Source organism: Dasypus novemcinctus, chromosome 22 (genome assembly GCF_030445035.2).
Source record: "Dasypus novemcinctus isolate mDasNov1 chromosome 22, mDasNov1.1.hap2, whole genome shotgun sequence".
In the NCBI taxonomy this organism is placed as follows: Eukaryota; Metazoa; Chordata; class Mammalia; order Cingulata; family Dasypodidae; genus Dasypus; species Dasypus novemcinctus.
This window is the reverse complement of record NC_080694.1, coordinates 34,725,629-34,739,536: the sequence shown is the minus strand read 5'-3', so window position 1 is coordinate 34,739,536 and position 13,908 is coordinate 34,725,629. Positions and strand designations below refer to the sequence as shown.

At 49.7% G+C, this 13,908-nt stretch overlaps 1 protein-coding gene across 1 annotated transcript in view; it reads left to right on the top strand.

The window, feature by feature from the left end:
• The window catches only part of SLC22A23 (solute carrier family 22 member 23), a 221,153-nt gene that overhangs the window by 180,074 nt on the left and 27,171 nt on the right, over positions 1 to 13,908 (top strand). The window contains exon 5 of the mRNA XM_004483396.5: positions 4,725 to 4,852. Coding sequence (XP_004483453.2) covers positions 4,725 to 4,852 — 128 coding nt within the window. The remainder of the gene's footprint in view (positions 1 to 4,724; positions 4,853 to 13,908) is intronic.

The window sequence follows — 13,908 nt, the reverse complement described above, 5'->3', positions numbered from 1 at the left end:
GGCAACGAGCACAAACAACAAAGGGGAGAAAGAAAGAAAGAAATTAAATCTTTTAAAAAAAAGGGGGGGGTTGGGAAACTCATCCAAAAGATGAGCACTCTCATGGCATCTGAGAAGAGGGGCAGATGACTGTCCTTACTGCTCTTGATTAGACTGATGGAATTTTAGTAACAAAATAAAATGTCTGTCTATAGACATATGACCAGGCTTTTCCTTGATGACAAATGACACTTCTCAAATACTCGTCTTTGGATTTCCCAGGGGCTGTCACTCCCCTCCCCTTCAGGAATCAAAACTGTTGATTGGGGGGAGCAGATGAAGCTCGAGCGGTTGAGCGCCTTCTTCCCACATGTGATTTCCCAGGTTCAATCTCCAGTACCTCCTAAAAACAAAAAACAAACAACAAACAAATGAAAAAAGCCAGCCCAGGGAAGCCGACGTGGCTCAGTGGTTGAGCACCAGCTTCCCACACGCGAGGTCCCAGGTTCGATCTCCGACCCCAGTACCTCAAAGAATGAAACGCAAACTGTTTGTCAGGGAGCACGTGGCCACTGCTTTCCCTCTTGCCCCCCACCACCATCAGTAAAGCTTTGGGGTAAGTGGAGACGCGGCCGTGGCATTGCTGGGGGAGGGCAGAGTTGCCCTGGTGCTGTTTATGGCTCCGCAGCCTGGATGGCCCCTGTGGTTCCAGAAGGGCCTTGGGCAGCTCCCGCTTCTGCCCCCTCTCCCGTGGGCCTTGTCTTCCCTGCCTCGCATCCGCAGATGGCCTTGGTTTTCAAATTCTGTTCCCGTCGTGGAGTTGAGTCCCTATGCATTTGAGAGGAAGCATTTTGACCTGCAGTAGAAGACCCCGACCTGCACCTGTTATCTACCACATTTTTTTAATCCAATTTGACATTTGCTTTGTTTTTTTTTTTAAAGATTTATTTATTTATTTATTTCTCTGCCCCCTCTCCGCCGGTTGTCTGTTCTCTGTGTCTGCGTGTCCTTCTTTGTCCACTTCTGTTGTTATCAGCGGCACGGGAATCTGTGTCTCTCTTGTTGCGTCATCGTGCTGTGTCATCTCTCCGTGTGGGTGGTGCCATTCCTGGGCAGGCTGCACTTTCTTTCATGCTGGGTGGCTCTCCTTACGGGGTGCACTCCTTGCGCGTGGGGCTCCCCTATGCAGGGGACACACCTGCATGGCAGGGCACTCCTTGTGCGCATCAGCGCTGCGCATGGGCCAGCTCCACACGGGTCAAGGAGGCCCGGGGTTTGAACCGCAGACCTCCCATGTGGTAGGCTGACGCCCTAACCACTAGGCCAAGTCCACTTCCCTGTTGTCTAGTACATTTTAACCCTCCCACGCCACCAGCAGAATAATGTGTGCTATATACTGGGTGTTTTGAGAGACCTTTTTTTTTTTTTAATTGTTTTAGGGGTTTTTTTTTCTTCTTTATTTTCTTTTAAATGTTACATTAAAAAAATATGAGGTCCCCATATAGCCCCCACCCCCCTCACCCCACTCCTCCCACATCAACAACCTCTTTCATCATCAAGGCACATTCATTGCATTTGATGAATACATTTTGGAGCACTTACTGCACCACAGGAATAATGGTTTACATTGTAGTTTACACTCTCCCCCAGTCCACCCAGTGGGCCATGGCAGGACACACAATGTCCAGCATCTGTCCCTGCAGTACCACCCAGCACAACTCCAAGTCCTGAAAATGGCCCCCGTCTCATCTCTTCTTGCCTGTCCCTGCCCTCAGCAGCCACTGTGGCCACTTTTAAAAAGACTCTGAGACCCACTCAGGGTCCTGTCACTGCGTGTCAAGGGCCCCTGCTTGAGGAGAGAGCAGCCCCGCCCTGGCGCCCACGGCTGCTGCCCCGTGCCCGCCCCGAGCCTGCGCAGCCCAAAGCATCGGCTCAGCCGCTGCCACCGTGCCGAGGGGCCAGCCCGGCGGCAGAGGTGCCCCGCCACACCAGGCCACTGTGGAGAGGACGGTCAGCTTCTGGGCTGGCCTCAGCCTCCCCGGGGCCGCGTGGGAGAAGCCGCTGTCCCAGCCTCGGCTCGCTCAGAAGCCGGGACCCAATGACCCAGGGAAAAGAAACTCGACCAAAACCTGTGTTCCGACCTACAGTCGGGCAGCGCGCCGGCCCGTTCTCTGAGGCCTGGGTAACTCAAGCAGACGAACCGGAAGGGAGGAGGTAGTTTTGAACCACCCCAAAAATAGGCCAGATTTAATAATCGTCTGTGGGATTCTGCAGGCAGTAATGCGTTTTCTGATAATAATTTAGGAAAATTAAAAATGAATGAACCGAGATTGCAACCTCACCACTACCCCCATCTCAGAACAGGTAATATTTTACATTTCCAAGCTTACCCGTGGAATATATATTGGAAAAATTACTAATGGAGATCATAAAATATTTAGAATGAAATCACGCCACAAACCACATATCAGGACTTGAGAGATGGAGCAAAAGGGATCCTTAGGGGGAAATTTAAAGTCTTAAAGGCATATATTAGAAAAGGAGAATTAAAGTTAATGAGCCATGTGTCCAGCTCAAGAAATTAGAAGAAGACAATAAACCCAAATATATGAGAAAGAAGGAAATAATAGGAGAACTTAAACAATGAGGGTTGGCATTAGTGTTCAGTTATTTCATTATAAAGAAAGGATCTGTTAAAAACATGGCAAAATGTTAATACCTGTTTAACGCTGATGTCAATGCTATACACCGAGGGTTTTTTCTGTGTGTTTGAATTATGTCCAGAATGATTTTTCTTAAAATTAGAGACCAGTCAAATAAACGGTAACTTTGATAATTTTTTAAAAAGTCAGTGCCTACCATTTGAAACCCAGGTTTCAAATTGGGCTTCCATGTGTCACCTCTGCAGGAACCCTTCTGCGCACTGTGCCTTAAGGAGACAGCACACAGCTTGCCCCTCCACCGAGGCTGCGCAGGGCGTGGCTTTTAACTCTCGGGGAAGTCCCCCGGCTCCCAGAGTGAATTAACGTGAAGATGCAACCGTTTTAGTCTGCTGGGCTGCCGAAAGCAGAAATAGATGGGAAATAGGTTGCCTTTTACAATGGGATTGATTAGTTTACAGGCTTACAGTTTCGGGGCTGGGGAAAATGTCCAAGTCAAGGCATCGCTGGGCGAAGCCTTTTCCCCGAAGCCTGACTGCTGTTGATCCTTGGTGCCTCTGCCACATGGCAAGGCATATGGTGACATCCGCTGGGCTCTCCCTTCTCTGGGCTTGATGGCTTCGGCTCTCCGTCCTGTGACTTTCTCTTTCAGCTTCGGAGGTTTTCTCTCTCGCTCTCTCTCTCTGCTCATCTTTAAAGGGACTCCGGTGGGGGGATCAAGACCCACCCTGGGCCACACCCCTACTGAAGTAACCTAATCAAAAGGTCCCGCCCGCAATAGGTCCACACCCACAGGAATGGATTAACTTGAAGGACATAATTTTCTGGGGTCTGTTCAGCTTCAAGCCATCACACTGCCCATCCCAGAAGGACTTCCACATTCCCTGGGAAACTGCCCCTTAAAATACAGGAACAAGCAAGAAAAACTTGATTTTTGTTCCAATAGCTAAGAGCGGGGAACAAAGCAGTTATTCGATATTGTTAGTGGGTAGTTTTGAAATAAAAATGTACCACTAATACTCTTTTAAGCTTCTGGATTAGTTTTAACTCAAGACTACCATGAGATTGTAAGACAGGTGTTAGTTACTAAGGATAACTTTTTAATCAATGTGAATCATGATTTACTTGATACTATGCACTCTGTAGCTAAAATGGAACCGGTGGTAACTAGAACACTGCAGCTGGCAAGAGGCTCCAACTGTCAGCCCTCACTTTGACTTCCAGTTTTTGTTCCCCCAGTTTTTGTCTGCTGCCCGTTTTTGTAATAAAGTTTTTATGGAGCACAGGAACATCCATTCATTTACGTATTATCCATGGCTACTTTCATTCTCCAAGGCAGAGTTCAGTAGTTACAACAGAGAACGGATGGCCTACAAAGTCTAAAATCTTTACTCTCCATCCCTTTACAGAAAAAGTTTGCTGAGCCCTGCTCCAAATAGTTTTGTCATTCTCTTTGATTGACTTACAAATCACTGTCATACACATAAGATTCCAAAATGCATCAATATTAATAAAACACTGGGGTTTTTTTTTTTCCCTCTGGGGCTCCTCATAAGATTTCATCCAAAAAAAAAGCAGGTTTCTGTGGCTAATAAAAGTTGAAAATCACCGTTCTAGTAGCATTCATCTCAAGGAAAAGTATGGCATGCAGTTAACAGCAGAATGAAAAGATTTCTCTAGATAAGGCCCATGAAAGTTTCAGCCTTCAAATGTTCAAAAACTTAAAATAATTACTGCCAGGTGGTTAGTATCAGGGTTGATTTTTTTTTTAACTTAGAAATCTTTCTGTTAATAGTTGTTTTTCGTGACAGATGATTGGCATTTGTTTCTGCCTGCCTTAGAAATCCACGGGTATCTTGGAAAATATTCAACGCCAATTTCTTGACACAGATAGTAGAATGCCCTTCACCCTTGCCACGTTCCAAAATCTCAAAGTAGAAACCCGTGCGTGCCAATCTTTTCTCCCAACTGGGCCCGCGAGAGCCCTGACCACCCACCCACCTACGCAGTTTGCAGGCCCAAATCACGCTTCTTCGTGCCCTGCAGTTTGAGGGCATCCACTGACTCCCTTTTCTGTCTTTGAAGGATTTTCCCAGAGTCCCTGAGGTGGCTCATGGCTACCCAGCAGTTTGAGTCTGCAAAGAAGCTGATCCTGCACTTCACACAGAAAAACTGCATGAGTCCCGAGAGTGATATCAAAGGAGTGCTGCCTGGTGAGTACGTGTTGGCCTTGAACAGCCATACCTGGGCAAGGCAGGGGCACCTGCCTGGCCTGGTGCAGTGGATTCACTGCATGGCACTCCCCAGGACGGCTGCCGGTGCCATGTAATTCTGGACCCAGCTGGTCTGCAGTGGGCAGCAGCACCCGTTCGAGTCTGGGAGTGTGACTGAATTGTAATTTTCTCTACCTGTGCAAGTGTCAGTTTCTTTCGTCCAGTAGCCTATCCAAAACCAGAAGTAAAGGGTGACTCTAATCTACTCCTCATCTTCGAGGGACTATCTGGGAAGGCCTGGCGGCCACCTTGCCTGCTCGCCAGGTGTCAATGCCGTGAGAGCCCCACTACCTCTCTTTTCCTAAGTGTGACCTTCAAAGAGCCGCCATGTCTATTTCTGGCCATGACCTATTTGTTGGGCAATGGACGAACTGGAAAAGCAAAGTATTTCTGGTTTGTGGTTCAGACCTGTAGAATTTTTGTGTCTTGGGAGCATTGCCACAAAGTTGGGATGTGTAAGTACCACCAGGAAGCTGTTAAATTTCAGATCCCTGGAGCCCTTCTCTGCAGTCAAAGATATGAATCCATTGGATATGGACTAAGCCCTGAGAACGTGCATATTTCATGAGTACCAGACAGATTCAGAGGCCAGTCGTGCACAGATATATCTCTGAAAACCATCAGTAAACCAAGACCAAGCTCGGACCCTGTTGTAGCTAGTTCTGCTGCTGAAAAATTGCCTGGGAGAGTAATCTACAAGCTCTTTTCCAAGGGAAAAGATCCACACTTACCCCCATCATTTGCAGTCCTTGGGATGATGATTTCATCCAGCAAGTAGTTTTTAAATGCCTGTCATGTTCCAAACACTGTTGTAGCAGCAAGGAATTAAGAAGACAAAGCTTTGTTCTTAAGGAGCTTACACGCAAGAGGTTCAAGACAGAGAATGGACTTAAATATATAATACGTCAGGAGAGATTGATGCTATAAAGAAAATTACAGCAGTGCAGCGGGACAGAGGGCAGTGGTGGTGGGTGATAGCAGGCAGATGGTTGGGGACCCCTTGTCTGTGGTCACATGAGAACAGAGACCTGAGGGAGGCAAGAGATGTGCCCTGCAGCTGCCCGTGGACAATGATGTTTTAGTTGCAAAGGGCTGCCAATGCAAAAATACCAGACATAGGTTGGCTTTTATAATGGGATTTTATTAGCCTAAAATCTTACAGTTCCAAGGCTATAAATATGCCCAAATCAAGGTATCACAGAGATGCAGTCTCACCAAAAGTCGGCTGCTGACAGATCCTGGGCTTCTGCCACGTGGCAAGATGGCGGCTGGACTCTGCCTTCTCCTCCAGGCTCACTTTCTCCTTGAGCTCAGCTACAAGCAATCAGGAATAAGGCTCCTCTCTCCCTGGCCTATCGGCTTCAGGCCGCTCCACTGATTCCAGCCTCTGGCCTCTCTCTCCACCTCTCAGATCCCTGAGCTCCATGAAAGACGGGGTTTCTCATAGGAACGGACTAGCTCCAAGAACGTGATGTGTTCTGGGATTCACAAAAGCTTCAAACTGTCCCAAATGGGGAAAACGGTGCTGGGAAATCCAAGTCAGGAGAATCAGGGCCTCGTGGGAGAGTAGGACTTCCGGAATCACCCAGTCCATGGGTTTCTAGGGGCTTCACTTTATTTTATTTTATTTTTAAGATTTACTTTTTATTTATTTCTCTCCCCCCCCCCCCCCCCCCCAGTTGTCTGCTCTCTGTCCATTCGCTGTGTTCTTCTGTGGCCGCTTCTATCCTTATCAGCAGCACCGGAAATCTGTGTTTCTTTTTATTGCGTCACCTTGTTGTGTCAGCTCTCTGTGTGTGTGGCACCATTCTTGGGCAGGTTGCACTTTTTTCACACTGGGCGGCTCTCTTTATGGGGCGCACTCCTTGCACGTGGGGCTCCCCTACACAGGGGACACCCCTACTGGAAGGGCACTCCTTGCACGCATCAGCACTGCACGTGGGCCAGCTCCACACGGGTCAAGGAGGCCCGGGGTTTGAACCTTGGACCTCCCATGTGGTAGGCGGACGCCCTAACCACTGGGCCAAGTCCACTTCCCAGGCTTCACTGTAGACTCCCGATTCTAAAGGTCCAGGCAGTTGAACAGAATGGCAGGCCCTGTAGAGACAGGGACAGGAGATTTGGGCCACCTTCACCCAACAAGTGGGACTTGCTCTTCCTGGCCTGTGAGCACAGGCAGGAGAGTTCAGGGAAACCTAAAGCTCTCACTCTACAGTGCAGAAGGACGAGAGCCAGGTCTGATGTACCTGGAGGGGATTGAGTGCAGGCGCTTTGCTAAGTGGTCGCGATCATAAATAAGAACATTTCCAGAGTGTTTGTCTTTCAATCCCTTTTCTAAATGATTTAAAAATATTAACATATATTAATACTTAATCTTAAGTGCTCTAATGTATTAATTTCTATTTCTTCACAACACCCTTCAAGAGAGGGGTTGTAGGGAAACGGACTTGGCCCAGTGGTTAGGGTGTCCGTCTACCACATGGGAGGTCCGCGGTTCAAACCCCGGGCCTCCTTGACCCATGTGGAGCTGGCCCATGCGCAGCGCTGATGCGCGCAAGGAGTGCTGTGCCACACAGGGGTGTCCCCCGCGTAAGGGAGCCCCACGCGCAAGGAGTGCACCCTTAAGGAGAGCCGCCCAGCGCGAAAAGAAAAAGTGCAGCCTGCCGAGGAATGGCGCCGCCCATACTTCCCATGCTGCTGACGACAACAGAAGCGGACAAAGAAACAAGACGCAACAAAAAGACACAGAGAACAGACAACCGGGGGAGGGGAGGGGAATTAAAATAAATAAATAAATCTTTTTAAAAAAAAAAAGAGGGGTTGTAATTGTCACCATTTTGCAGATGAGGAAACTGAGGCACAAAGGTCAGGACACTTGTCTGAGGCCACATGGCTAGTAAGTAGTCAAACTGGACTTGAACCCTGGAAGTCTGGCTGGAAGCTGCTTTACTACACTGTTTCCAGGAGACGAGGGAGGCTTTGTAGACGAGGTGCTGATATTCCTGTATGGGTAGGATTGAGACTTTAGTGAGCTTTTCTCCTTTGGGGCCATCTACGTTTCAGAAGGTCCAGATATCTGCCCCAAACTTCTCAGGCCCCATTCCGGAACAGGATCATGCTCCAAAGCCTTACAGAACCTTGGTTTCTGGCATTTATTTAATTAAATCATCACTCCCCTGCTTCTTTCAGGCTAAAATCTTGTTTGGGAAAAGCTTGTTTCCTCTATCTGAATTACACGGATTCGTTTCCCTCCTGTTCTTGGAAAGTGGCATAACATCTTTGAAAAGCCCTCTTGGCTTGTGAGTCTGGCTGGTGTCTCCTTCCCTCCAGGTGTTGCAGGCAGGTGGCCGGGCGAGAGGTAGCTGGTGCGCGCGAGCGTGACTTAACAAGGCAGGGGGCGGAGGGGGGCAGCCTCTGGGGCCCTGCTCCCCTTCCAGCTATCAAGCACATTCGTGTCAGCCCCTGTTGCAAAGCTCTGCCGAGGGCTTGGGGCAGCGCGTGTCGGTTCCGGCTGACTACACCCTCTGCTTCCAGCCTTCCTAGTCTAGACTCCTCGTTCTGCTTGGAAGCTCCCTCCATTGCCTCCCCGGGCACACGGCCAGCAACTGAGCTGGGCCCGTCTCTTCCCCAGGCCAGGTCACCAGCCTGCCAACTGGTCTACCCCTTTGCTCCCAGCCTCCCTGCCATCATCCCTTCTCCCTGAGCAACCAGGCGGGGTAGGATCGGATCCCCCACCTGCTCAGAAACTCTCCAGGGGCTCCCCACCCAATGGCTTAGGCCCTCTGGCTTTCTTCTGGTTTCCAAAATGTATCACCCTCTCGCTCAGCACGGGGCCTTCCCCTGTGGAATTCCCTGTGATTCCTCACCACTCCATGCTCTCCTGGGCCAGCTCCTTAGAGACCGAGCAAGCTCCCAGCTCCGCAGGACGCGTCAGCCCTCCTCTCAGACACTGGCTATAGCTGGAGGTGCTGAACCCTGCCTTCCTCGTCACAACCCCAGCGAATGACCATGTAACTCCCCGTTAGCCTCTGTCACCCCACGGCGCTCTGAGGTCTGGCAAGGCAGTCTGCCGGTGCCTGCGTACCCCCAGCTCTAGCGGAGCACCTGACACCATGGATATGTCTTACACCAATGACTCAGGGTCTCCCACACTCAAGGAGGGCTAGGGAAGTTTCTCATGGGCATCAACCACAGCCATGGGCTGCAGCACTGCTGGGTAAATGTGTGTCTCAAGCTGGCACGCAGGTATCAGAGCAGAGTGGGGGTGGTGAGGGGGGCTCAGAGGCCAAAAGAAACCTGCTGTCCCAGCGTCTTCCGATCCTTTTCCCCTTTGAAAGTGTTCTTCAGCTTATCTTTGAGCATGTCTGATTTTCTTAGTGGGGTTCACAGCTGAGTTACTTGCAGCTATTGGGGCACCCTCCCAGGTGTCATCTTCCCCATGTCACTGCTATAACCAGCGCATCACAGGATGCGCCCTAGCTCACCTGCCAGAGATTTTAAAAGTGTATAGGAGGGAAGCGGATTTGGCTCAACTGATGGAGCGTCCGCCTACCACATGGGAGGTCCAGGGTTCACACCCAGGGCCTCCTGACCCGTGTGCAGCTGGCCCACGCGCAGTGCTGATGCACGCAAGGAGTGCCCTGCCACGCAGGGGTGTCTCCCGCGTAGGGTAGCCCCACGCGCAAGGAGTGTGCCCCGTAAGGAGAGCCGCCCAGCGTGAAAAGAGTGCAGCCTGCTCAGGAGTGGCACTGCACACACACAGAGGTGATGCAGCGAGATGACGCAACAAAAAGAAACACAGATTCCGGGTGCTGCTGACAAGAATACAAGCGGACACAGAAGAACACACAGTGAATGGAAATAGAGAGCGGACAACTGGGCGGGGGGGGAGGGGGCGCAGGAAGGGGAGATAGATAGATTAATTAATTTAAAAAATAAAACTTAAAAAAGTGTATAGGAGGGGAAGGAGTCCTGCTGGTTTCAAATGTGGCCATGTGGATGGCAGCCCAGTGGAAAAAGAAGTCCTGGAACAAGGGCCACACTCAGCCTTTGGTAATAAATTGCAAAGCCTTGGGCCGCACCCTTCACGTGCATTATTTCCTTTAAGGCTCATCGGAGCCATAGGAGGGAGGTAAAATGAATATCCCTACCCAGCAGGTGGGGAAAAGGGGTGCAAAGAGGCTAAGTGCTGGGGGGAAACTGCATCCCAGGCCTGAGGCTGCAGGTGGAAGGAGCTGTCCCCTGCAGCGAGGCCCACGGCAGGCAGGGTGACTCGTCCCCCTTCTCTTTGTCCCGGGCGGCAGCCACCAGAGCTGGGTGCCCTAGCCCGGGCCACAAGGGGCAACCCTGATGCTGTTATTAGAGGGTTGGACTTCAGGCCCAGTGGGCCTCCAGCGCAGCCTTTACCAAGATCAGAGGCTGGATGTGGCCGCTCCCGCCTGACCCGTTGTCTTGTCCATCTGCTCAGAACCTGATGTCCAAAAGAGGTTCCACGGAGTAGGGCACCTCAGGGTCCCCAGCGTGAGCTACCTTGCTCAGAGTTGCGCGGCTGGGATGTGAGGAGCCCGAGACTTGCGCGCGGTCAGGCTGGTTCCAGGGTGCCTGCGTTCGACTACTTGAATACACCGCTGCTCCTACTGGTATGAAGGAATTCAGCCTCGGTAAAACCATCTGTGCATCAAGAGAAAATCCCAGAGTTTAGCAGTGCGGGCTCCGGTGTCAAAAATGTGGATGCATGTTGAAAATTGAGGTGACACTGTAATAAGGTCCGTATTGACACTTACCTCCTCTCACTTGCCAATGGCCTCCTTTTCCAAAGCTCTATCCAAGGGGTAAAGGGCTGCAAGGGAGGGTGAGAGAACAGGAACTTTCTCTACCCTGAGCCTGGGCTCAGGACCTTGGAGCTGGTAGTGTGTGCATTTTTTTTTTTTTTTTTGGATGAGTCTTGTGGCAGCAGTTCTTTGCTGTCATCATCATCGTCACCTTCATCTTCTCTTTCATTTGCCATAACTGGTGCTCTCTGAATTGCACAGCAGTCCTCTAGCTTTGAACACAAGGATAAAAGCCAAGCCGGTTACCGCATAACCCCACCTGAGTTAACCTGAGTTAACTCTGATGATCCGTCTGGTTTTTTTTGTCTCGGCACTTTCCAAGCCTGATCATGAATGATCTGCTGTTAGGTTGACCTTTTGTAACCAGATTCCCAAAATACAGAGAGATGGTGGCTCCTCCCAGTGGATTTCCAGGACCCCCTTGCCCTTCTCTGGCTGGTGGTGAGACACAACCTCTGGGTCAGCTGGAGGCCTCGGGCTGGGAAGGACCTGCATGATGAAGTTGTGTGGGGAGGCTTCCCACACAGTAGTTCATTTGGTCCTGGTTGTCCCAGGTAATGGATGAGGAAGCTGAGACTCAGAGCAGCTAAGTTACTTTCCCAGGGCAGCTCAGCTAGGAAGGGTAAGAGCCCCCTGCCTGGTTCCTCGATCCCCACCCCACCCCACAACTGCTTCCCCGCATCCCGGGGAGCTGGACAAACGGTTAGGAAAGGAGTTGCCAGCCTTGTCTGATCTGGTTCTGTAACAGGGACCGAGAGGGGCCCCTCATTTTTAGTTGAAATACAAAAAATAGGAACAAGGGAAGCGGACTTGGCCCAGTGGTTAGAGTGTCCGTCTACCACATAGGAGGTCTGCGGTTCAAACCCCAGGCCTCCTTGACCCGTGTGGAGCTGGCCCACGCTCAGTGCTGATGCGCGCAAGGAGTGCCCTGCCATGCAGGGGTGTTCCCCGCGTAGGGAAGCCCCACGCGCAAGGAGTGCGCCCCGTAAGGAGAGCCGCCCAGCGCGAAAGAAAGTGCAGCCTGCCCAGGAATGGTGCCGCACACACGGAGAGCTGACACAGCAAGATGACGCAACAAAAAGAAACACAGATTCCTGGTGCCACTGATAAGGATAGAAGCGGTCACAGAAGAACACACAGTGAATGGACACAGAGAACAGACAACTCGGGGGGGAGGGGAGGAGAAGGGGCAAGAAATAAAGAAAAAATAAATCTTTAAAAAAAAAAAAATAGGAACAAAAACAGATTCCAGGATGGAGTAGGAGATACCTGGTTTGTCAGGAATTAAATAGGCTCCCTGTGATCTCTGGTTTGAAGTTTTTCTACGGAGTCTACATCAAGAGGGTTGAGGAGTTTGGGAAGGGTCAGGGAGAGGGAAGTTTTTAGCAGTGGCTTCCTCGAAGCTCATGGTCTGTTTAACTCTCCATACCCCTTTTCCTACTTATTTCCACATGCAAAGACTTGAGCAAAGGCCCTGCGATTTCTGTCTGGTAACTAAAGAGCCGGTTCCTTTTCCCAGCTGCTAAAACAAATACCTTGCAATGGCTTGGCTTAAACAAGGTCCTGCTGCCGGTGTCAGAGGCTAGAGGCTTGCTTCTGGCTGCCTGGTGATCTTCGGGGCTCCCTGGCTTCTCCGTCACGTGACAGTGCATGTGGCGGTGTCTTCTTTCTCCTTCGGGTTCCGCTGACAGCCGGCTGCTGACTGGTTCCGGCAGCTTCTCTCTCTTTAGCCTGGGATGAAACCCCATCCTGACCTTAACTGAGGGACCCTCCTTTAAAGGTCCTACCTATGATGGCTTTACCCCACAGGACTGGATTAAAAACATGTCTTCTGGGGCACGTAACTCCAAGCCATTGCCAAGACCAAAGGCCTTTATATTCAACTTCTCTTAGGGGCTCTACGACATCGTCTCGATATTTCTTATAATTCAGAGGTTGTGCAGTTTTGTCCCTCCCTTTGTGCGAAGGAAGCTTCAAGTTGCTGTTGATCGGCTGGAGGTATCAGTAACGGAGATCCTAACAAAATATCGATAGACCTAGAAAAGTTAATCATATTCCATTTAGAATAACGTGGCTACCTCTGTAGGCTGCAGTCAATTCTTTAGACGCTGGGTTTAAACTAAGGTTTAATGCTACAAAACATGCCATGTCATAACATAATTGCTATGGTTTCTTTAGCAGCATCTTATTTCATATCCAATTAATACGTTAGGAATTGTATTTAGACCACGTTTTTTTTAACTCTAAACTTACATAAACATACTAATGGGCATTTAAATTTTCTTGGTGCAAGGATTACAGGATGTGAAAATGTGGCTCTTATACTTGGTTTCTGATAATGTTTATAACAGGAGAGATACTCTGCACACTTGACTTTTTTTTTTTTTCAGTTTTTAACCATAGGGAGAGGATGTCTATAAATCAAATTAGCAAATTTTTACTGGGGGGAAAACAAAGGTAAAAAGGTCACAGAGGTCAAGAGGGTCTGAGGGGGAAGCAGATATGGCTCAACGGATAGAGCATCTGCCTACCACATGGGAGGTCCAGGGTTCAAACCCAGGGCCCACTGACCTGTGTGATGAGTTGGTCCATGCGCAGCACTACTGTGCACAAGAAGTGCCGTGCCACACAGGTGTCCCCCGCGTAGGAATACACCCTACATTGAGCTGCCCTGAAGGAAAAAAGCGCAGCCTGACCAGGAATGGCACCACACACACGGAGAGCTGATGCAGCAAGATGACACAACAAAAAGAAACACAGATTCCCAGTGCCACTGACAAGGATACAAGCGGACACAGAAAACACACAGCGAATGGACCCAGAGAGCAGACAATGGGGACGGGGGGGAAGAGGAGAGAAATAAATAAATCTTTTTAAAAAATAAAAATTTTAAAAAGAGGGTCGGAGGACATAGGCAAAAGGCCAGTAGCTCTGACAAGTGCAGAGCTCAGTTTTTACATCTAAATATGGAAGTAAAGAAGTTCCGGAAACTTAGATGGCATGTGGCATAACCTCAGACATGGAAAAGGTTGTTCTTTTTCCCTTCTATGCCCCTTCTGGGGACATTGAAGCCAAAAAAAAAGTTTTAAAAATAAAAACTCCTTAAACTTTCATGGTTACAGCAACATATTTTCCTTCAAATTGCACTTAATAAAAAATAGATAT